This window comes from Callionymus lyra, chromosome 7 (assembly GCF_982586985.1).
Source record: "Callionymus lyra chromosome 7, fCalLyr1.hap1.1, whole genome shotgun sequence".
Taxonomy (NCBI): domain Eukaryota; kingdom Metazoa; phylum Chordata; class Actinopteri; order Syngnathiformes; family Callionymidae; genus Callionymus; species Callionymus lyra.
Window position 1 is genome coordinate 10,867,746 of NC_141824.1, and position 22,875 is coordinate 10,890,620.

Genomic DNA, 22,875 nt, shown 5'->3' on the forward strand with positions numbered 1-22,875 from the left:
TCACGATACAATTAAATAAGATATATTAAACTCACAATATATATATAATATATAATTTTTTTTAATAGAAAAATAAATACAGTAACATTAAAAAAGAATGTCACTTTTTTTTTGTCTTCGTTTTTTTAACAGCCCTTGTTACCGATACCGTAATGTTTTTCTGTAAATATTGTTATATTCTGCACATGACTAGTATCAGTTTTTTCCTTATGTTAAGATGAAAATATGGGCCTCTACTTCATGATTCCTCTTAAGCAAACCTTTTATAAACCTTTAATAATTACAAAACGGTCATTTTCAACAGAAAGTAACCCATTCCCTTGAAGTGTAGCGAGTGAATGACGACCTGGACAACTTAAACAATTTAGGATTGTTTATCTATAAGATCCAAGATGCTTTTTATTTTAAGTAAAAATGTAAAATAATAAGAGAGAACACTTTTAGTTGATCATGCAAAGTCTTAACTACCAGTCAGAACACAGTATAAATGATTCACCATATTCACAAAATAACAGGAAAATGTTTTAAATCAGGAAGTGAATTTAATATTATTTAAATAACCTAACTCAGTAAACACTAAATTATGAATCAACATATAAAATCGAACATCCATCTACACTTGAATACACAAAACCAACTTGTTCCAACTTTAAATCGTATTGAGTTATCGCTGTCACGCACAACATCCGTCTGTGAAAAAGAAATAAATTATTTATAAATAATAACTTATTATTATGAAGTAACTTACATGATGGAACATCATCTTTATTCAAACAACCTTGATGCGCCTTCGCTTATTTCTATAGTAAAATGAGAAAAATTATGTCATTGCAAAGTTAGTTTTTAAGAGAAACAAACAAGCTTAATGTTTTTGTTAATCTAAAAAACTCCAAAAAAAATGTTGTCCTTTATATACATATTATGAGCTGCTGACAAGCTGAACTATCTTCAAGCAAAAATAAATCAATCAAAATGCTAAATAGTAAACTGTTCCTAACGTCAAAGTATTTGACTGCTGTAAGGTTTAACAACGACATAGAAAAGTTAATGAATCATTGACAGGATGAAGCTGAATCGTATTTAAAATTATTTTGTTAAAATCTAAAAAAAAAATCACAACTTTAAAGCAAAATTAACAAAAAAAACTTTAGCTACAGTTTGTGCTAACACTTCTGGTTTGCCAATTTCAACAGTGAAATTTGTCTTTGCAAGAGTTGAATTGCAAATAAACTGTCCTTGTTTTGAACCTACACATTCAAATCCACAGGTTAGTTATATCCAAACTGTGGCTCTCAAGTGTGTAAACGTCAAACCCCTCACAAGTCTAGCATAAATGAAAGAGGTTTGAAACAAGTTCACTTTCCTCTGGATCAGCTCTCCAAGTCATCAAAACAGCATTTAAGACAGAGAAAAAAACCTCATTACGAGGACAATTTCCTTCATCTTTGTGCTTCAGTGCGGATGCAGATTGAGTTTCACTAATTCATTAATAAATGACTCTCTGAACAATCACAGAGTGATGGTGCCATTGTGTTGAGACCAAGGTCTCGAGTGCTCTTTGTACGCCGGCAGTGAAACCCCAATTATTTCTGCAGCTTTCAACTCTTTAGGTTTGGAAATGGTGGTGAAACCAAAAGTTAAATCCTTTAAACTATTCTTCTTTTTTCTGACAAAAAAAGAGCCTTAAACCAGAAATATTGTGTAGGAATTTAGCGTAAACGCTTGTATTCTCTGTTCTTCAAAGTGATAGTGAGGGATTCAGTTGTCATGCAGTTCAGCGATTTATTGGCAGAAATGACTGAAAACATGATAAAAAAAAAGCAGATCCGGATCCAGAGGGTAAAGAATGTGCAGGAAAAAGCATAGATAAAAGGCAGCTGACAGCTTTGCAATGGAACAGAGCCGTCAGATTTCGTTGTCTTTTAAAAGGCAACCGTTTTTAGAGACGGATCTCATGTTTTAAAGAAAGATGTTTATCACAAATAAAAGGCTCACGAACTGCTGCCCACGCACTTTTGTTTTCACAATTTGTTTCATTAGAGCGGGAGATAAATCATATTTGGAAGTTTTGATGTTAGTGTGGGGGCAAGTTAGTGCAAATTCAGATAAGGGATTAACCAACGTCGGTCCTTTTGGCAAGGTTCTTTTGTTTTTCAGTTTGGAATGAAAAATAAAAGCTTTGAGACTTGTATACCATGGACCTCTTTTGAAGTTGTCAGTGGATTGGAATAAAAGCAAATGATAAAAAGAAAAGTTTTAGATAATGAATACACTGGTTTGTTCAACCGGATCTTTCAAAATTTAGAGTCAAAATGTTTCATAGTTTTTTTTCTGATGGCAGGGATAGTTTTCCTACGAGCTCTCTTAAGAACGCAATGAAAGAAGGATGTTGTTTCTGATGAAATAATTATTAATATATTCTTATATTCTTGGACTAACATTTTGTTTTTATTAATCCAGAGTGGTTGTTGTTTTCATAAAATCAATCTTGGTCCCAGTTACTCAGAAACTTGTATACTTACTGATTATTACATTTGACAGAAAACACTCATAATCTTGGTTTTCTTTCTCTTATTCACCTCTCTCTCTTTTAAAAACTAACACAATTAAATATAAACATAATGATACCGAGGCAGAATAAAACAGAGAGCATCATTTAAAAACTGAATTCCAGAATTATTATTGCTGGACGTCGTACGATACATTTCAACGGCAGTCTTTCATCATCCTCCACCTTTCAAATTTCAACAGCTCGCTTCCTTTTAACCGAAGCAACCGAACCACCAAAGTCCCATTAATTTGTTCATAGACGCATCATTAATGCGTTTCCACCTACACACTGTACTAATGAGATACTTCTTGTAATTAGCACGAGATCGGTTTCCCAATCAGACACTGAGAGGCTAATTAATCACGGCACATTAGCCGACCTGAATGTTTACTCGTATCTATTTACCTCACTGTCCCGCGCTCGTACCACATCTCCTGCTGCTTTCATGCTCATAAGGAATTCCTCTAGAAAAAGACCACATGTTGGTATGTTTCTTATTAAAGGTTTATTTCCAATAAGGCGGTACTTCCTGTTTAAGAAACGATGTCTTGTCAAAAGCTGGGATTGATGTTTGAGGTGAGAGCGACGCCTTCAAGGGCGTATAGAAAAAAAGACAAGCTGTCATTCATGTATTGAAATATCAACTCAACGGGAGCCTGTCTTGCGCCTGGAAGCGAGCGAAAGAGACGACATGACATGTGTAGTAGATGTTTCTCCACTGGAACATATTCGCTTGTCAATGCTCACATCTGGACTGGAACCTGCAACTGTCAAGTTCCTGCCAATGGAAAGCATGAGTTCTACACGCATGGTCTTGCTCCGGGAACGTGTAGTGACAAGATTGAGTCTCGATATCATGGTGATGAGATGATGTTGGTACTTGCTAATTTATTTGAATAGCTCAACTCCATCAGATCAAGGGAAAGGGGGCATAAAAATGTGTCAAATTTCAATGACATTTAAAGCATATATATTGCATACTTATAAGAAAAAAAAAATCAAGAGTATTATCCTTTTGGTATTTTTAATGAGACGGCCAGAAGACTCCCACAAAATATCCAATACTTATATCAATATCAATGAAGACAAAATGTTTTGAAACATGATCATGTAGACTACTGATCTCTTAGGGAAGGTTTTTGGGGGGCCGGTCCACTCGATCAAGTCAAAGGAAAGGGGGCACAAAGAAGGGCAGAAGACCCCCATGAAAATTTAAATATGTCCAATTTAGATGACATTTAAACCATATTTATTACATACTAAGTAAGCAGTACTTCAAGAATATAAGCTCCTTTTTCTATTTTAAGGGGGGCGCAAAGGGGGGGCAGAAGACCCCCACAAAATGTCCAATACTTATATCAATATCAATGAAGACAAAATGTTTTGAAACATGATCATGTAGACTACTGATCTCTTAGGGAAGGTTTTTGGGGGGGCGGTCCACTCGATCAAGTCAAAGGAAAGGGGGCACAAAGAAGGGCAGAAGACCCCCATGAAAATTTAAATATGTCCAATTTAGATGACATTTAAACCATATTTATTACATACTAAGTAAGCAGTACTTCAAGAATATAAGCTCCTTTTTGTATTTTAAGGGGGGCGCAAAGGGGGGGCAGAAGACCCCCACAAAATGTCAAATACTTCCAATATCGATAAAGACAAACTGTCTTGAAAATAAACATTTGGACAACTGATCTCTTGGGTAAGGTTTTAGAGGGCTAGTCAAATTAATCGTGCTAAGGTAAGTGGGCACAAAGGTGGTTAGAAGACCTCAATGAATAATAAAAATAAGTCCGATTTTGACACAAGGGGGGCAAAAGACCCTCATTAGAAAATTCAAATATATCTAATTTCGATGGAATTTAAACCATATGTAGTGTGTTGGTTGATCAATTCTATGGGGGGCCATAAGGGGGGAAAAGTACCCCTATTGGAATCAATAAATTTCAAATTTTAAACCTAATATACAACTGAGAAGTTTTGATAATTTATTTAACATGGTCGTCAATTAACTGTATTTAAAAGTTTGAGCATCAGTTTAAAGTACATTAATATTTATTTATTCATACAGGATGTATTATTTAATTTAATTTCTTAACATAAAATGTATGTGTCTGTTAATTCTTGAATTATTTTCAACCTCTGGACAAATCAAAAGACTAAATAGATGAGTTGTCCAGAGTGTCTTTAAAGGTCAAGCAAGACATTTTCAAGTTAAGAAAAAGCGAAAAATAACGTCACAATAACACGTAAGAAATATGGACAACACTGTAAAGAAGAGTTATGGTCGTTTTATCTTTAGTGTCACTGAGACAATGAAGGAACCATTTCTCTCGCCCGTAAATCTGTCTGAATTCAGAATTTCCACAACAGGAGCGGAGCCCGGGGCCGTAAAATCTGCCGTCTTTCACACTATGTGATGCTGAAAGTGACAGACACGCCATTCAAAATTGTATATGTCGCGGCACTTTCTCACTCTCCCCTCCACGGGATGTTTCCTAGCACCAGAGTAGCTGCTGTGCACTGCTGATTTTTTTTTTTTTTTTAGCCACAACCAAAGTTCCGTCACATTTATTACCGTTTCACACCAGCGGGTCCGGTGACGGATGAACCATGGCGGCATCTTGAAGCTTTGGAAGTGACGGGCAGGTGAAGGAAACTCTGCATGACTTCGATGCATGTTGTTTAAAAAATAATTTTAAAAATAAGTCCTCTGTGGATTTTCACTAATACACAATCTTAGTTTGCCTTTTAATCCTGTACAAGCGACACAAACCATGGCCAACCAATTACTCTGTTAAATGAAAGAAGACATCAAGAGTTTTACCTTTTCCCAAAAGTACAAATTAAAGTGCTAGTTTACACAAAAATAACATTTCATTCACGTCTCATCTCATCTAAGGGTTGGAATTATTTTCAGAGTTATCTGTTCCCTATTAGAGTCGTAAACAAACATTGTTTGTTCATTTTAATGTAGCAACTGGCGCTCAAAATCTTCGTCCAAAAAGACAAACTTATAAACATCAAAACACCTTCATACATGTATGTAACATCCATTTTGACAAGAAATATTCTAAAAAAACAAATTCTGAGCTCCAGTTATGTATGTTCATGCTAATGTAGCGACTGACGCTCAGTTGTCTTTGTATACGTCCACAAAAACACACCTAAAAATATCTAAATACTGCTCCACTGTAACGTCCTTCTTGTATTGAAGCCTGGACAAAACGAAATGTTCAGAAAAATTAAATCAATCTTTATTTTAAGCTTATTTTTAGCAAAAGTTCTCAGCCCCAGCTATTATGTTCATGCTAATGTAGCTATCGGCGCTTCCACGTCTGCATCCAGGAAGACACACTTAAAAACATCAAAATATTTCCATACTGGTCGTCTGTAACATTCCTTTTGTATAGAAGCCTTGACAACAAAAATTGTTAAAAAAAACAAACAAACATGAAAGTAATCTGCATTTTAAGCTCATTTTTTGCAAAAGCTCTCAGCTCCAGCTATTATGTTCATGCTAATGTGGCTATCGGCGCTTCCACATCTGCGTCTTTATCTAAAAAGACACACTTGAAAACATCCAAATACCTCCATACTGCTTGTCTGTAACGTCCTTTTAGTATCAATGCTTCGACAACAAGAATTGTTTTAAAATAAATCTATATTTTAAACTCATTTGTATCAAAGTTTCCAGGCCCAGCTACTATGTTCATGCTAATGTAGCGACCGGGGCTCAGTTGTCTTTGTCTCTGTCCCAAAAGAAAAAACATCAATAAAGTATCAATTTCAAGATACTTTGACAGAGAAGTACGTGTAAAGTGTTTTTTTGTTGTTTGTTTAGCTCTGCAAGTGGCGCTCAGTTAGCTTAAAAGTTTTTTTTAAGGTTTCATTGAATTTCAGAGCCAGAGAATATGAAACTGAATATACTGTATCGTGAAACGTCCACAGCTGTTAACATGACTCCTCAAAGGAACCAAAATATCTATACTGTGGAGAGTTTCAATTCAAAACTATGATCTTCCTCGTCAACAACTAGTATAACAGCCACGAGACGTATTGAGGCCATACCGGCCAACAACTCGCTACCGTCTCGTCGGATTGTCTTTCTTCCTGCGGGGGTACCATTACAGCCCATCTCCCTCAGGCCATGACACAGTGTGCAATTTTTGACACACACGCCAATAGTGTCAGGCAATAAAATATATATATTCCAGAAACACACTCTTGTCCCAATTCATCCATGTCTCACGCCCCGGCTGGAGGGCACTTGTGAGTGGGCTTCGAACCCCATGCCAGGGTCTTTGGCCACATTAGCACCATGGCTGGAGATAACCTGGCCGGTCTCAAGGGGGGGAAAAAAAAAACAACCCCTTAAGCTACTGTCCTCCCACAGTCGCTGGCACCATGTGGACCAGCTGGAATGACCACAAAGGGAGACGGATATAATCCGGTTTGAGTCACTTTTGTTTATTTATCTATTTTCCGGTGGTGTCTTCTGCTGCCGGGGGGTGTGTTTGGGACAAGATCCATCACGAATAACGTTCGGAGGCTCAGTGGAAATATTAGATTAAGTTGAAGTAGGACAGACAAGATGTTGTTGATGCAAATAAAAACGAAGGGACAGTGTTTCTATTGAAGCAACATCAACCTCTTCTTTATAGCAGACCTGGGAATAGTGTATGGCTCGGGTACACATGAAGTGGAAATAATACTATAAAACTGGCCATTGAGAAATGTTTAACATTGCTATCCTTAATACTATTACTAGTTTAACCCTACATATATTCTCTTAAAGATATTTGTGTGAATATCCTTTTTTCTCATTGAGCTTTTAATAGTATTTTTAAATAAAATTCAAGTTATAAAAATGTTCTCCTTTTTCTTGCCTTTTATTTTTCGTGTAATTTTAATGGAGGATCTGGCACGCCAACTCTTTTGATGTGGCCCACTTGATGGTCGCCTCAAAATAAAAGTACATGAACGTTTAGGTCGGTGACGTATAAACATGTCAGTGTTTAAGATAAGATAAGGAGCAACAATCCTACAGAGACTTCTTATTAAAGTCCTGTTGAAGCAAAGATGACTAGAGGATTAAAGAAAGGAAAACTTCCTGGCCCTCAACTTTGACTGTTACAATATTCTGGCCCCTTGTGGCTCAGTTTGAAACCCATGGAATTTTTTATCATATTTTTACCACATGGGATTTTAAAGAGGCAACAGAAGATTATTTTGGTAGGTATATGGTAAAAATAGAATATAATCCTACACATAAATTGGATTATTAATATTACAGGAAAATAAAGCAGTTTAAGCAATTTTTTGATGACATTCAAACACCTTTAAAAAGGCTCAAAACCCTCCCATAAAAACCACAGCTTCATGCCAGTAACTTGAAGACGTGTCTTACCTGCATAAGGTATGGGAGCATCTTTGTCCAGGGCCACAAGAGGAGGATCCAGCAGAACCACGTCAGTGTTCTCAGTGATGACCCCGTGGTACGAGGTCTCAATCCACGGCTTGTGCTTATTCACTGCCAAGAAAAAAAACATAAAAAAAACTCATATTACATCAAGAATCAGCCAGGATTGTGTTAGTTTGTCTACAAGATTTTTTTTCCATCATTTTCCTGAAGTCCTCCCACGTCTGGTTCATTCCACCTTACAAACGTCTCCTGCAGATTTTACAGCTCTTTGCTTCACGCGATCAATCACCACCGCTGAGCTTCCTGCTGAGAACGTCTTCTCACGCAGAGTCCAAACAAAGTTTGTGATTCGAGGCCATGATTAAGATCTAATGACCAACAGTCTCTTATATATTTATATATATATATATTGAATATATATTATCAGACTCAAAAGCACCTTGTAATTATAATCAAAGTCCATTCAGATGTTATTAACACAATTCATTTGGGTGCAAAAATGATCAAAAACTATTCACAACATGCGTTTAACCTTTAATTATTTAGCTCATTGAATTGATTAACCCAAAGTTTTCACTTTGAAGGAGTTCAAAAAGCTTAAGGCTAGCTGCTTTTCTACATAGAAAAATAATAGTTAATTAAAAAAATGTATTTTTGTGTATTTCTCTTATAAAAGAAAAGAGTAATACGGTGATACATCACGATAGTTTTATTTTTTTTCATGATACTGTATTGATGTTCCAGAGCTCTGTATAGATTCTAATTCTAATTAAAACAAAGTTATATAATATATATATATATATATTTAATTTACAATATATATGTATAGATAAGTGTTTGCTTTACGTCCTCCGTCGCTAAAGGAACAATGGAATCAAAGCTAGGACTGAGGACAAGAGGATACAGTGGATACAAAGTTTTTAAAGATGATGTTTGAAAATATTTTAGTTTCAAAGCAAATGAAAGCAGTTACGACTTCATCAAGAGTCAGGTGGTCTGTAAATTCTGCAACACCAGAGTCAAGTACTCAACAATACTACAAATATATTTGTTACTACAGTATCACAATATATCGTATTGTTGACCCTGTATCATGATATGTATTGTATCGCTAGATTCTTGCCAATACACATCCTAGTATCAATATGATGACAAATTAACTGTGATCCCGGCAATGACTGAGGACGAGAGGATACAGTGACTCCAACAGCTTTTAAAGCTGATGTTTGGACATAATTTGGTTTGAAAACAAATGAAAGCAGTTACGACTTCATCAAGAGTCATGTGGTCTGTAAATTCTGCAACACCAGAGTCAAGTACTCGACAATACTACAAATATATTTGTTACTACAGTATCACAATATATCGTATCGTTGACCCTGTATCATGATATGTATTGTATCGCTAGATTCTTGCCAATACACATCCTAGTATCAAAATGATGACAAATTAACTGTGATCCCGGCAATGACTGAGGACGAGAGGATACAGTGACTCCAACAGCTTTTAAAGCTGATGTTTGGACATAATTTGGTTTGAAAACAAATGAAAGCAGTTACGACTTCATCAAGAGTCATGTGGTCTGTAAATTCTGCAACACCAGAGTCAAGTACTCGACAATACTACAAATATATACTTGTTACTTCAGTATCACAATATATCGTATCGTTGACCCATCATTGTGACACGTATGCCAGATTCTTGCCAATACACACCCTTAGTATAGACTCTTTGAAATATATCTTCTTGACTAATCAAACAGCCTAAACTAAATTGGATTAGTTACGTCTCGAACCAACCGGATCTGCAACCAAAAACAAAGAAGTTCCTTAAAAGAAAAAGAAAGTTTATTTCACACTCTTGCACTTTTGTTGCTTTGTTGACCTTCGTGACACAACCGGCAGATAAACCCGTGTCCGTCCCTCCATCACTTCCCCGGCTAAGCTAACCTTGCCTGCTAATGGCATCTCAACTCCTCGGTGCTCCCGGTGCGTGTTGGATGGAATAGTTTGTCACCTGGAGTGATGAGGGCATTAAAAGAGTGTCCACCTTCGGTAATCGCCGCAGTGTCTTGATGGCGGTGCCACCCTCACGTCCATCACACGCACCCGCACACACACATCCCTGCGAAAACGCCGTTCGTCCAGATTGACATTCAGCTTCCGCACTATCTTTAAACAATGAAGTCCACATATTGACGTGCGGAGAGATGACCTGGAGTCATTATGGTGGAAATGGATGGGTACGGACGACGCCCGGGGGGAGGGTGTGGAGGAAATGATCAAGTCGACCATCAGTCCCAGACATTCCCAGAAGATTAGAGATACATTTCTTTAAGTATTTCAGGGTTAACTGATACTGATAGATACCATAAAAATGTGTCGCGATATGATACGATATACATTAGCTGTACGGTACGATACATTTCGATACATTTTCGGATCGATTTAATGGGACACTGGATTTTAATGACATTTCTTAAATGTCCCACTTGCTTTGGGTTGACTTAATGATTAACATACGCTTTTTAAATCTGGAGGTATCCTCTCATCCTCAGTCATTGCTACGACACCAAAATGAACGCTGTGAATATTTGCATGTTAATTATACATTAAATAATAAATAAATCTAAATATTTTATTTCACAGAAACTTATAAATATAAATATAACCCATGCAATAAATACCATTAAGAAATAAATACTTTTTTGGGGAGAAAATAATAAATTCAATGTGGCCCTTTGGACCGGTAGCCCGCTTTGTTTATACAATGAGTCCCTTGGAGTTGGATACATTTAGGATGGATGACAGGTGGTGACGTTGTCGAAAAATCTTACTAACTTATAAAGGTACCAGTGTTTAAGTTAACAATGATAGAGAAACTTACACGAGTGAAACTGAGGTTAAATAAATGTGATGGTAGTGTTTGATGACGGAGAACAAACAATATACAAGATATAAATACAACATCCAAGAATGAAAAGATGAATCACAGGCCGACTCATACTTCCTGTTACGGACAGTTTTGTAAATAAAAAAAATTGCCACTAACCAACAATGACTTATTTTGACCCCCCTGAACATTATTTACAAATGTGGTAAGACTTTCAGATTGGAAAACACATATTAACTCTCAATAATCTACTTGTTGATGTATATATTAACAACAAATTCAACACTTATTAACCAGTATAAAGTACTAACTAAAAACTGGTCCATTGTGATTATATTCTACCCTTAATAGCACGATAATAATGAGTCAACGCAGAACAACTTATTAATACAACTCAATTACTGATTATTAAAAGGACAAAACAAGTTATTAAAACAAACTTCTCTCTATCTACCATAGTACAATGAGAGAAGTAATTCACTATTAATAATACTTCCCCCTTAAAAGAAAAGAAAAAATAGTATTAATAGCATCTTAATTACTTATAATACTAGAACAGGGAACATATTCTCAATTACAAATACTTATTTTTGAGTAATTAGGATGGTATTAATACTAGTATATTTTAGTTTGTTTCCCTTAAGAAAAAGAGATTTGTATTATTATCAGTGAATTACCTCCCTCATGGTACTTACACCTAATAAGGGGTTAATAGAGAGAAGTGAGTTTTCAACTAAATAAAGCTCAAGTTACTTATTTATTTCCTGTTGTTGGTCACAATGAACAAGGTGTGAGTTTGTACTTCATATAGGTTATGAAGTAGATCCTTAGCTGTTAATACATATTTAACTAAGATTGTTAATAGTTAATATTCTGCTGAAATATTATGTTCACTCTTTACACCTTGTTTTAAAGTCACCCTTACTTTCCTGCATCCATTTTTATTTGGCCTTTTCTTTTGGCAGAGTTTGGTTTCTTGAGATTCCGTGCTGTTAATGGCTGCAGGGCAGAGTGAGAGAAAGAAGACCACTCCGTGTGTGCTCTGGGTTTTGTTGTCAGTCTGTTGATACAGATGTTGCCCTGCCTGGAGGGTCCGGTGTATGTGTTGCTGAATATATTTTTTCTTGAAACCGGGTCCACTTCTGCGCACGGACGCCGCGCCTCTGTTCATCCCAGAGCTCCTGCCGAGTGCGTGCACGTGGGCGTGCATGTGGCTGTGGCTATGATCTTCCAGCAGGAGTGAGTGTCAGCAGTTGGAGGGAGATAACAGTCATGTTTAGCGGCCCACAGCAATGTGAACTAGCATCACATCCAAATTGCAAATGCAGACACTTTCACCGAGAAACCACCTTGTGAGGCTTTTTGACCGGAGGCTGACGCGGCTTGTGTTTGATTTATAGCTTTTTTTGGCCCAAACAACTTTGGCAGGCAGGAGGAGGTAGAACCAGCCAGTATTGATGAACCTGATCTATCATGCATCCATGAGGATTCACGGACGAAACTGATGCAAAAACTTTTTTTTCTAAAATTAATCAGTTTAATTTTTCACTAATATATTAAAACCATATTTAAAAAATCCACTTCATAACAGATATACACAACCCTTGTTACACAAGTATTGTATATCCTTTAAAGGGTTGGTCAACGCTGCATTTATTTTGTGTATACTGTTGCTAATCGAGCTAAAGTTTGTTTATCAAATGGATGTAACTATTTAATAATACTGTATGTGTGATTGTTGAATAAAGACTTAGACTTAGACTTAGACTGCACTTTATTGATCCCTCTGAGATAACACTCTCAGGGCAATTTCTGTTTTCCAGTAGTATAGAAGGAATAGAGAAAAAACCAAAACAGCACACAGAAGAACGCTAGTATTAAATAACAGTAACTGAATATAACGATAGTATAAAGACCTTGACCGTGAGGATTATAACTCATTCAAGTTTATGTTTGATTGAAACCTTTGGTGTAATAATATTAAGGAATAATTGCAACAAAGATATAACGGCGGACTAACAGCTTTTTGCTTCATAAAGATGTCGGACAGAGATGTAAACTCTGTTGTACTTCTCTCACTTGTACAAGTAAAACATGTGACTTTAAGCCAGAATTAGAGCTTATTAAGTCAGATTCCCAAGACTAATGTATTGTCAATTCAACTTTACAGCATAAGACAATAATTATAAAAAAATATTTACTTGCTAAAACGAAACAATCTTGAAAAGCTTTTTCTTTTTTATTGCCCTTGAATATCTTCTAGGATTCCTGTAAAATTAAATAGCTGGAATACACATCGTTCACTGCATACAAAAATAAGTTCAAATTCAAATAACTGAGGATAGATTTTGGATATTGAAATTGCCAAAAGGAGATGAAAAGAAAACCATAATTATTTAATGTGCACCGAATATAAATGATTATAATAATATTATATAAGTTACAATAAAATCTGAACCATATGATATTTCTCTTTTCCACCCCCTTACAATTGGTAAAAGGGGCGTTATCAGTATTTAACATGTAATAAATATAATTTGTCTAATAATATAATAAAAAACAACATTGAAATCAGACCAATTCATTTGCCATGGGGGTCTTAAGTCCCCTTTTGCACCCTTTACTAGAAAGGCGCATTAGAATAACACTTACTTACTTACTTACTTAATTGATAAAAAGAGTTGAAAGGAAATTATCCTAATTTATTAAGTCTAAAATATAATTTTCTTATAATAATAAAATATAACTTAAGTTGAAATATTCCTTACTTAAGTATGTAATACAAATGCTTTAATAAAAGAATGGAGTTTTGCATTTTCATGGGTGTCCATATATGTCACCCTTTACCTGACCTGATCCATTAAAAGGAAACAAAAGTTGAAAACAAAAGTATTTTCTGAAGGTGTATGTTATACAAGCCAGTGTTGTGTATGTGTTTATAGTATGCTGGTGGTCAAACTTGTGTAATTCAAAGGCTCAGTGGCTCAATATATAAGACAAGTCAAGATCAGAAACACAAAGTGCTTCAATAAATGAAGTAAAACTTCCTTCAATTTCATCAGCATTACCAGCAAATTGGAAACGAGCCACCAAACACTCTTCAATGAATCGTCGAGAAGGTGTTTAGTTTCCCGTCTGTTCTCGCTTTGAAGAAAATGTTCTGATGCGAGGGTGGAATACGAGACGCTCCGATAAATCAACTCATTTTCTGTCTAAAAAAAAAAAGCACAAAGCGAAAGCTTGCAGACACGGAACAACACATTTCTAAATCAGACAATATTTGCACCTGGCTGAGCTTTTTGGTTGTGACATTTCTCTCTTCTATCTCTGGTTATTGTTCCTACAGCAGAACGATAAAGTCCTGGGAAAGGTCAGGCTTTTATCGTCACCCCGGACACCACTGTTAAAAAAAAAAATCCCACCTGATCGCGCACACACATTTACTTTTTACTCTGAAACAACAAAATAATGAATAGCATTCGCAGCCAAAGGGTCGACGCGTAGGAGACGACAATAAGTGTTTGCTGCCATTATCTCAATTTTCAACCCTTTTTTTCAGGCGACAAATGTTGCTTTCATGTCATTTTACAGACGTTTCCTGGCCTCGACCATTACGTACGCTGTGCATATAGGCGGATACACCTACGGGCTTCAGTGCCCACGTGGGTCAGAGGTGGGATGGGGCCAAGGTGGAGGTAACATCTAGAATGTGAATGAATGTATTCACATCTTGACACAGTCAAAATTCTAATGGCGTCTCGAGCTGAAGGCTGAGTAGTTATCCTTGGTGTATGATGAATATTCATTGAGTGTGTGTCACATTTTTGGATCAATCTGAATCGTTTTCTTTCTGATTTGTTTCCCATTGTAAACTTTAGAAGCCCTGTGACTTCTAACGGGTATTATGTGTTTTCAGTTATTTTATGAAATGCTTGAAATTAAAGCCTTTATAGTTTGCACGAGGGGTCCTAAACTTGTGGCCATCGGTCACTTGCGGAAGTGACTTTATATTCTTGGGCGCTTCATTTATTTGAATGCCGGTAGAGAAAGGGTCATTTTCGTTCAATTTCAGATGATTAAGGAATAAAGTGCCTTTCATAAATTGTTATTATCAAAGGGAAACTAAAGTCTTTCTCTCCAAGATGCAGTAAGTTCCTCATCATGACCACGTTTTGAATTTATTACTTTATAAAGTTCGTCTGAAATCTGGGGGAAAGAGAGGTAACGAGAGCGAAGTCCATTATGACCTAATAATGGCTTGACTCCTCCCCCAGCCAGCTGTAATCACGCTCCTGCTTTGTTTATTAAAGAGTCCCTTGGAGGTGGAGACTTCAGGGATTCATGACAGGTGGTGACAAACCTAGTTGTTTGATCACAGCAGAGTGGGCAGGGCTTAAGATAATTTTCTAATGTCAATGAAAAAAATTGTTTTGTACCAAAAACTATTAAAGAGACGCTTAAATCAACATATTAGCTGAACTTTAATATAGCTTTGATTATATAGTTGGGATGGAACATATTTTTACAATAAAATAACACATACAATTTGTCAAAAATGGCCCAAATTAACAGAGAAACCACACAAAAATCCTGAACATTAAGTGACAAAATCAAGTTTGGATGAAAGAGCTGCTGTAAGAGACTCTAAAAGAATTGACCCAGTTGAGTTTGAGGCCCCTGGATAAGTGAGTGGATTGAAACCGTCACAGATGGACATGAAGGCTAATGGTCGTGGGGGGCCTCAGACCAGAGGTAGAGCCGAGAGGAAGACATCACACCGAGCAAATAAAAGGATCCGTCCTGTAATCCCGTTAACATGATCCGAGCTCTTCAAGGGAAGCTCGTGTTTTCTAGAACACGAGCTTCGCTTTTCGCAGCGATCTGGTTAAAGAGATTTGTCGGTGGACAGGGGTTGCCGTTTCACTTCTGCACAGATGGAAACCTTGGCAAATAACTTCACCATCTTGCTTTTTCGTTACACAAAGAATTGAAAAGCTCATCTTTACACATCAAGATCCTTCATAGCAGGAGAGTGGATTGAACCTGGATGTCTGGAATATCTACAGCGGTGGTCAGGAAGAGGAGATGAGCAGGGGAGAGACTTCCCGTCGGGACTCTGTCTAGACCCCGGCTACAGTCACACACTATTTAATGACAAAGCCCGCAGGCTAAAACTCAACACTGCTGCTACAGCCTGTTGCCCAAAAATAGACCACATAGAGGAAATTGAGGAAATGGGTGATGGTCAAATTTGAACACTGGAAAACAGTTTTTATTAAATGTTCCAGAGCAGAACTAGAACAGGAATGAAATATATGGAGTTTAAGCTCAATAAAGAGGTAGAACGTTATTGTAGAAATGCATTATTAGAGAAGGAAACTAAAGAATATGATTGGAAAGAAGTTGACCATGAAAATAAGTAAGCTGGCAACTTTTAGCTTCTCAAGGAGATCTATACATCTTGGTAAACCGTTAAAAAGTTTGTCATTTCTTTGTCTCAACAACTTCCAGCAGAACAATACTTGAAGCGTCGCTGGAGCTTAGACAACACTTCAGAATTGCGTGAAGAAAAATTCAAACTCACCTCTGCCCACTTCACATAACGACCGAAAACAAACCTTATTTTCAGCTGCCAGCCAGCGTTCGTTCGACCAGTTGTCACATTTTCAAACTATTGACAACATTTGCACGGCATCAGTTTTTTTGTGATCAAAGCATTCACACATTTCAAGTAGTTTTCACACTATGAATTCAGTCACATTTCCTTTTTTAAAAGTATTTATGAATGTTAACAGCCCACAAAGCAGCTTTATTCCAAACATTAAATACAGTATAAAAACATACGCCCTTAAGATCGCAGAGATTAGATACAGTAATTTAGTAGGGTGTCTTTTTTAAATCCCCCCATTTTCATCTTGGTTTTATGCTGTTGTTTTTTATTTTACTTTGTTCACTGTAAGCAATACTAGTATACATTTTTCTGTAATTTCATATTGTAAACACTAATCCTACGGTACCTTCTGTAGTAAATGGTTAAAGGAAAACAAATTGATTTTTACTGAAATCCTTTTAAATGCAAATATTAAACGTGAACTTACAGTTCCTAACCAAGAAATTTTGTTTAAAAAAAGACGGAGTTCTTGATTTACCTGCAAATACCTAAAGCATAAAAGTCTATGCAGTTTTTTGTAATCTCTATCATCGCCAGTATTTTTTTAAACCTGATGTACTTTGATTGACTGCATGTGCCATAGAAAATAATATTCTAAACTTGACTTGTATTTCCAAGGTTTGGTTTAATTGAGTCTATGCATGAAGACTATATTTTAAGGGGTAGTTCACCATTACTCAATTTGCACTTCACACTAATGTCGACTAAGGGTTGGGATTATTTTCAGAGTAATCTGTTCCTTTTTAGAGTTATAGACAAAAATGTTTGTTCATTTTAATGTAGCGACTGGAGCTCAGTCTTCATCGTCGTCCAAAAAGACACTGAAAAACATCCAAATAACTCCAAACTGCTCGTCTTTAACATCCCTCTTGTACTAAAACCTCGACATTGGAAATAGTTCTAAAAAAAACCCTATACAAGACTATATTTTAAGATTGTTTTTTAGCGGGAAATACCAGGACATCAGTGTATATTCTCCAATGTGTTTAAATGAGGAGACACTTGTAGTTGGAGCTGAGAGACTGGAATGGAAATAAACGTCATGTTTTAACGACAGTCAAAGGAAGATCTTTTTTTTTTCTCGTCAATGGCACGTTGTGATGTCGGAAGTTGAGGAAAGGAACTGAGCAGTAGCAAAAGTTTGCAACACTGTGTGAAACAACTGTGTTACGAAATGTGTTAATTAGCAACACCTTTTTAATTTAGTCACACAACAAGTGCCTGTGAACTTGTGAAGGCTCCTCTTGCATCTGAGAGTCATTGAGCGAATCAACGTTCGTTAAAACAATTCTCTGCAAGGTAGCGCAACAAAATTAAACTAATCGTCAAAATAGGATTTATTCATTAAGTTGTATTGCATGGTTAGTTACACTGTAACAGATGAACATTGTATTTGAAATGACGATATGCAAGTTTGTAAAATGACGCCTTAGTGTCGTTAAAATCTCTGATGCCACATTGCCAAAAACAGCATGTGGAAAAACAAGAAAATACTTTTTTTTCAGTTTCTTGTATTATGTCTCAAGTTGTTTTGGAAACACCTGGTTAGATATTACTAATACTGTTCAAAAGTAAACTACTCATTAAAGAGGATATGAAGGAAAATAATAGTTCAAGTGTTACTGTCAGGTAAGGACTAAATTAATGATTTTACTTAAACAAAGAACAGAAATCAAATCTGGTTTAAAGTCACACATTTTACTTGAAAAAAGAACAGAGTTTTCATGTCTGTAGGAACAATTTTTGAAGCACAGAGCTGTTAGTTCGCTTTTATATCTTTGTTGCAGTTTCACAAGCCGTTTTAACATCTTACTAAGTTTTAAACCAAAAAAAAACTTGAATGAGTTATTATCCTCAAGGTCCGGGGTGTGGTATACACGGCTTCAGAGGTCGTATCTGGCACAAATACATCGTTGCTCCCCACATTACTTTACCACTCAAGCAGTGATAAGTAATACAATCAGTGATAGGATATTATAAAATGTTTAAAAAGTCAACTTGATAAACATACTTTAGCTCAGGACTTTACATTTTGACTGTTATTTTTCTTTAGTTCATCATCATTTAAACAATTTCCCGAAGGTGACCTCCTGAGGGATCAATAAAGTTTCACCTTACCTTACCTTACCTTATTTTATTTATGACATGTTTAATCATAATACTTGATTAACTATTTGACAAAATTATTGACTCTTTATGTGTGTATTACGTTGTGCTATGCAAGCGAGTTCTGGTACAAAAAAAAACTAACACTAAGAGTATTTTTGCATTGAAAAGTAAAGATAAATTGTGGGGTTTAAAGTCCAATTTTTAACTTAATAAAAAAACAATCCACATAGTTTATACAATAAGTCGTTCAAAAGGCCATTACAGAAAACAAGGTCGTGTTAGCTTTGCCTTCGAGGTGACATCGTGAACCCAGAAACAGAAGTCCAACGAAATCCCGACTCCACTGACACGGAAAACAGGCGTACGACTTCCAAAAAGCCTCTAATCAACTACAGCGGGCGGGTGTTGACAAACGTGTGAAAAATTGATGTGAACACGTTGGCGGAAGGAAAACCTATTGTGTTATAATCAACCGGAATGATGTTTGGTGATGAAAAATGGCTTTAATCTCCAGCAAGAGTCTTTGCATAATGGGGCATAGCCACATGCGGCAGGAGGCTGGGGTTTTCGGCGAGGCTACCAGGTGACGCCATTTGCTTGGTGTCAAGCCTGGTGAGGAAGATGAATGTACGGGAAAGAAAATAATAATTAAAGTCCAGCTGAACCAGAGATCTCTGACTGTTAGCGTCTGTGAGGCAAATAATCTTGAAGTAGAACTGTTTAAGCGGATTTAAGTTAAATATGGTAGAATTTTTATAATTGTAATAGACCTACAAATACTAATAACATGTTAGAAGTCCATCACTATACACACTTTAATAAATCATAAGGTAGTCAGGAACAAATATTCAAAAGACAATAAAAAAGTTTCTGATTCTCCAGGAAATTGTCAGAAGTCCATGAATCATGTCTCAAATGTTCTCAATAGGAACTTTATTTTGGAACTTATTACACATTACTTTGGGCTTTGAAAAGCCTGAAAGTGTGAAATGAACTTGAAGAAAGTTTTTTTTCTTCATTTTTTACTTTCTTTATGATATTTAAAATGGTTATTGATTTACATTTTACAAAATAAAAAAGTGCTTCTCTCCCGTTTCAATTTGTAAGAAAGACTTGCATTAAAAATGCTTAATAGTATGTGCAAGATGTATTCAAAACAAAAATGTGTGTATAATAACCACACAAATACAGTAAACCGATGTAAAGTGGGGGATGAAATTAAAATAAACAATAAACAAAATGTTAAATCCATAGGTTTTATGTAGCAATTAATGCTGAAGCCGTCGGTCATGAAACAAGTGATCGGTTGACGACGCTTCATGAAACAGTATCTTATTTTCCCCACGGCTATCTTGCATCATTTTTAAACAAAGGACACAACAAGTGGATGTGTTTCATGAAGCTTCATAAAGCAGTAATGTTTTATTTCTATGCTAAAAAACACATTAAACAGCTATTCTGCTGAAATTCCATGTCATTTTCAAACTAAGGGAGCCACCTTCTGAGCTTAAATAGTAATACAAGAACACTGTTTCATGAAGCTTCATGAAACAGTATCTTATTTTCCCCTCGGCTATAAAATATTCTGCTCTGAAAAGATATTCTATTGAAACTTCACATAATTTTAACATTAGTGCGCCACCTACTGAGATAAAAGCTTCATAAAGCTTCATGAAACCTTATTCTTTTTTTCTATGCTCTAAAATATATTGGTTTTAATAGCTGTTCTACTGAAAACTGTTGTAATTTTTTAACTGAAGGCGCAACAAAATGATGGTTCATGAAGCTACATAAAACAGTATCGTCTTCTTTTCTATGCTCTAAAATATATAAGTTTGAATAGCTGTTCTACTGAAACCTTGCATCATTTTTAAACAAAGGACACAACTTTCTGTGCAAAAACCAAACAAGTGGATGTGTTTCATGAAGCTTCATGAAGCAGTAATGTTTTATTTCTATGCTAAAAAACACATTAAACAGCTATTCTGCTGAAATTCCATGTCATTTTCAAACTAATGGAGCCACCTTCTGAGCTTAAATAGTAATACAAGAACACTGTTTCATGAATCCGTTTTTGCCCTCTAAGATATATTGCTTTGAATAGCTTTCCTTCTTAAACTTCACATCATGTTTTAACTAAGGGCACCCTCTGCTATGCTAAAACAAACCAAACTGGTTCATGAAGCTTCATGAAACAGTATGCTTTTTTACTCTGCTTTAAAATATATTGCTTTGAACAGCTTTTCTATTAAAACCTCAAAAGATTTTAAAACTTAGAGCGCTGCCTACAGAGTTATAAAATAAAACAAAGACACTGTTTCATTAAGCATCATATGAAACAGTAGGCTTACTTATAATGCTTTGACAATCTTATTCATTGAAATATCTCAGTTATTGCGCCACCTACTGAGCAAAAAAGGACTTGCTTTAAGAAAGTTGATCAACCCTTCACTACCTGCTATCAAACTACCATAAATGTTGATAATTATGAGCGTTGGGAAATACCTTGAACCTTATTTTGCTTTACTTATTATTGAAATTCTTATTTTCCAGTTGCAAATATATATATATATTTTTAAAGCCTATTCATCATAGAAAACACTTTTTCACAACCATTTTTGTTTTTCTCACTTTCCATGACACCTCAAACTGGGGTTATGATAATTTCCTCCTTTCAAAGTGTGTTTTGAGAGCATCCAGCCGCTAATTATGGCAACTTGGTTGTTAAATCTATCCCGGAGGAGAAACTGCGATGATGTTCCCGCCAGTATTTATCCCTTCGTACGGATGAGAAGCGCTGAGCCGGAAATCGTCAGCTGACTATCGTCATCGCATTAACCTGAACGACCCGAACTGATTAAGGATCAGCACTTTTCCGCGGGAAGATGATTGATGCGGGAACGCCATTGAACGCAACGTGAGAAACGACCGTGCTGACGCGGCGCAAATCCTCATCAACAGCCGACGCAAAAGACCATTCGTTGTTATTACCCGGGGATGCGTTGGGGGGGCGACAGTCGGAGTGAACGGGGATTGTTGATGGATGCCGTTATTGAAGTCAACAAGGTGGGAGTAAAAATACGATTTGTTACACGCATTATGAAGCCGTTCTACTTCCAAATCGGCTCACGGTTATTGATAATCTATCGCTTACATGCATGTGATTAGCGGGAAGTGCAAGTGAAGCATCTTTTTAATGGACACCCGCACCATTAGTTCTAAGCTATGCGATAACTTGGAGGGAAAATAAAAATCTCTACTATTGCGTTTTGACATTTCCTTCTTTCTTGGTGGCCTTTCAAATTTTAATTAAGATTTTGCTTGTTCGTGGTGCAAGTATCGAGGGCATGTGGCGGAAATCTATTGAATCGCTTAAATTAAACTCTAAGGAGAAGGTGTAGTAAAACACACACAGAAACACTCATTCAACTTATTCATTATAATACTTTGAATACTAAATACAAAATATCTTTTGACTTCTTTGAAATGACCACTTATTTGAGCTGTTAAGTTCATGGCCTGAGCAAAATTTATATTTACCAACTAGGAAATGTTAGTAGGATTGTGATTTTCTTTTTGATTGGTGGTTGTAATTTGTGTAAAGCACATGCGTCAAAGCTAAGGCCAAATCTTGCCACCCATGTTATTTTTTAACGACACAACACTGGATGGTTGGCTCAAATGAAAGCAGATTAAAGTGAAGGTTCCCCCGAAATTCAAACTTCACTCATTTTCTACTCACCTTCATGTCGAGTAAGGGTTGGGAAACTGAGTAATCCGTTCCTTTTTAGAATTATAGACAAAAAATGTATGATTATGCTAGTGTAGCGAACAGTGCTAATTTATGTACGTCTTCATATTTGTCCAAAAAAAACATCCAAATATCTCCATACTGCTCATCTATAACGTCCATCTTATATTATTCTGACATTAGAAAATGTTACAAAGTAACTTAAATACATTTAATACGTTCATATTTTATACATTTACAAGTACCCAGACTAAACAAGACTTCGTAAAAACTTTCGACACAAAAAGGACGTTACAGATGAGCAGTATGGAAGTATTTGGATTTTTTAAAGTTTCTTTTTGAACGAAGATGAAGACGAAGACAACTGAGCTCCAGTCGCTACATAAAAATGAACAAACATTTTTGTATACAACACTCAAAAGGTACAGATTACTCTGAAAATAATCCCAATTGTGTCTGAACTAACCCTTTAATAT

At 36.0% G+C, this 22,875-nt stretch overlaps 1 protein-coding gene across 1 annotated transcript in view; it reads right to left on the reverse strand.

The window, feature by feature from the left end:
* The window catches only part of LOC148075025 (calsyntenin-2-like), a 308,567-nt gene that overhangs the window by 178,192 nt on the left and 107,500 nt on the right, over positions 1-22,875 (reverse strand). Inside the window, exon 2 of the mRNA XM_087795355.1 lies at positions 7,962-8,084. Coding sequence (XP_087651481.1) covers positions 7,962-8,084 — 123 coding nt within the window. The remainder of the gene's footprint in view (positions 1-7,961; positions 8,085-22,875) is intronic.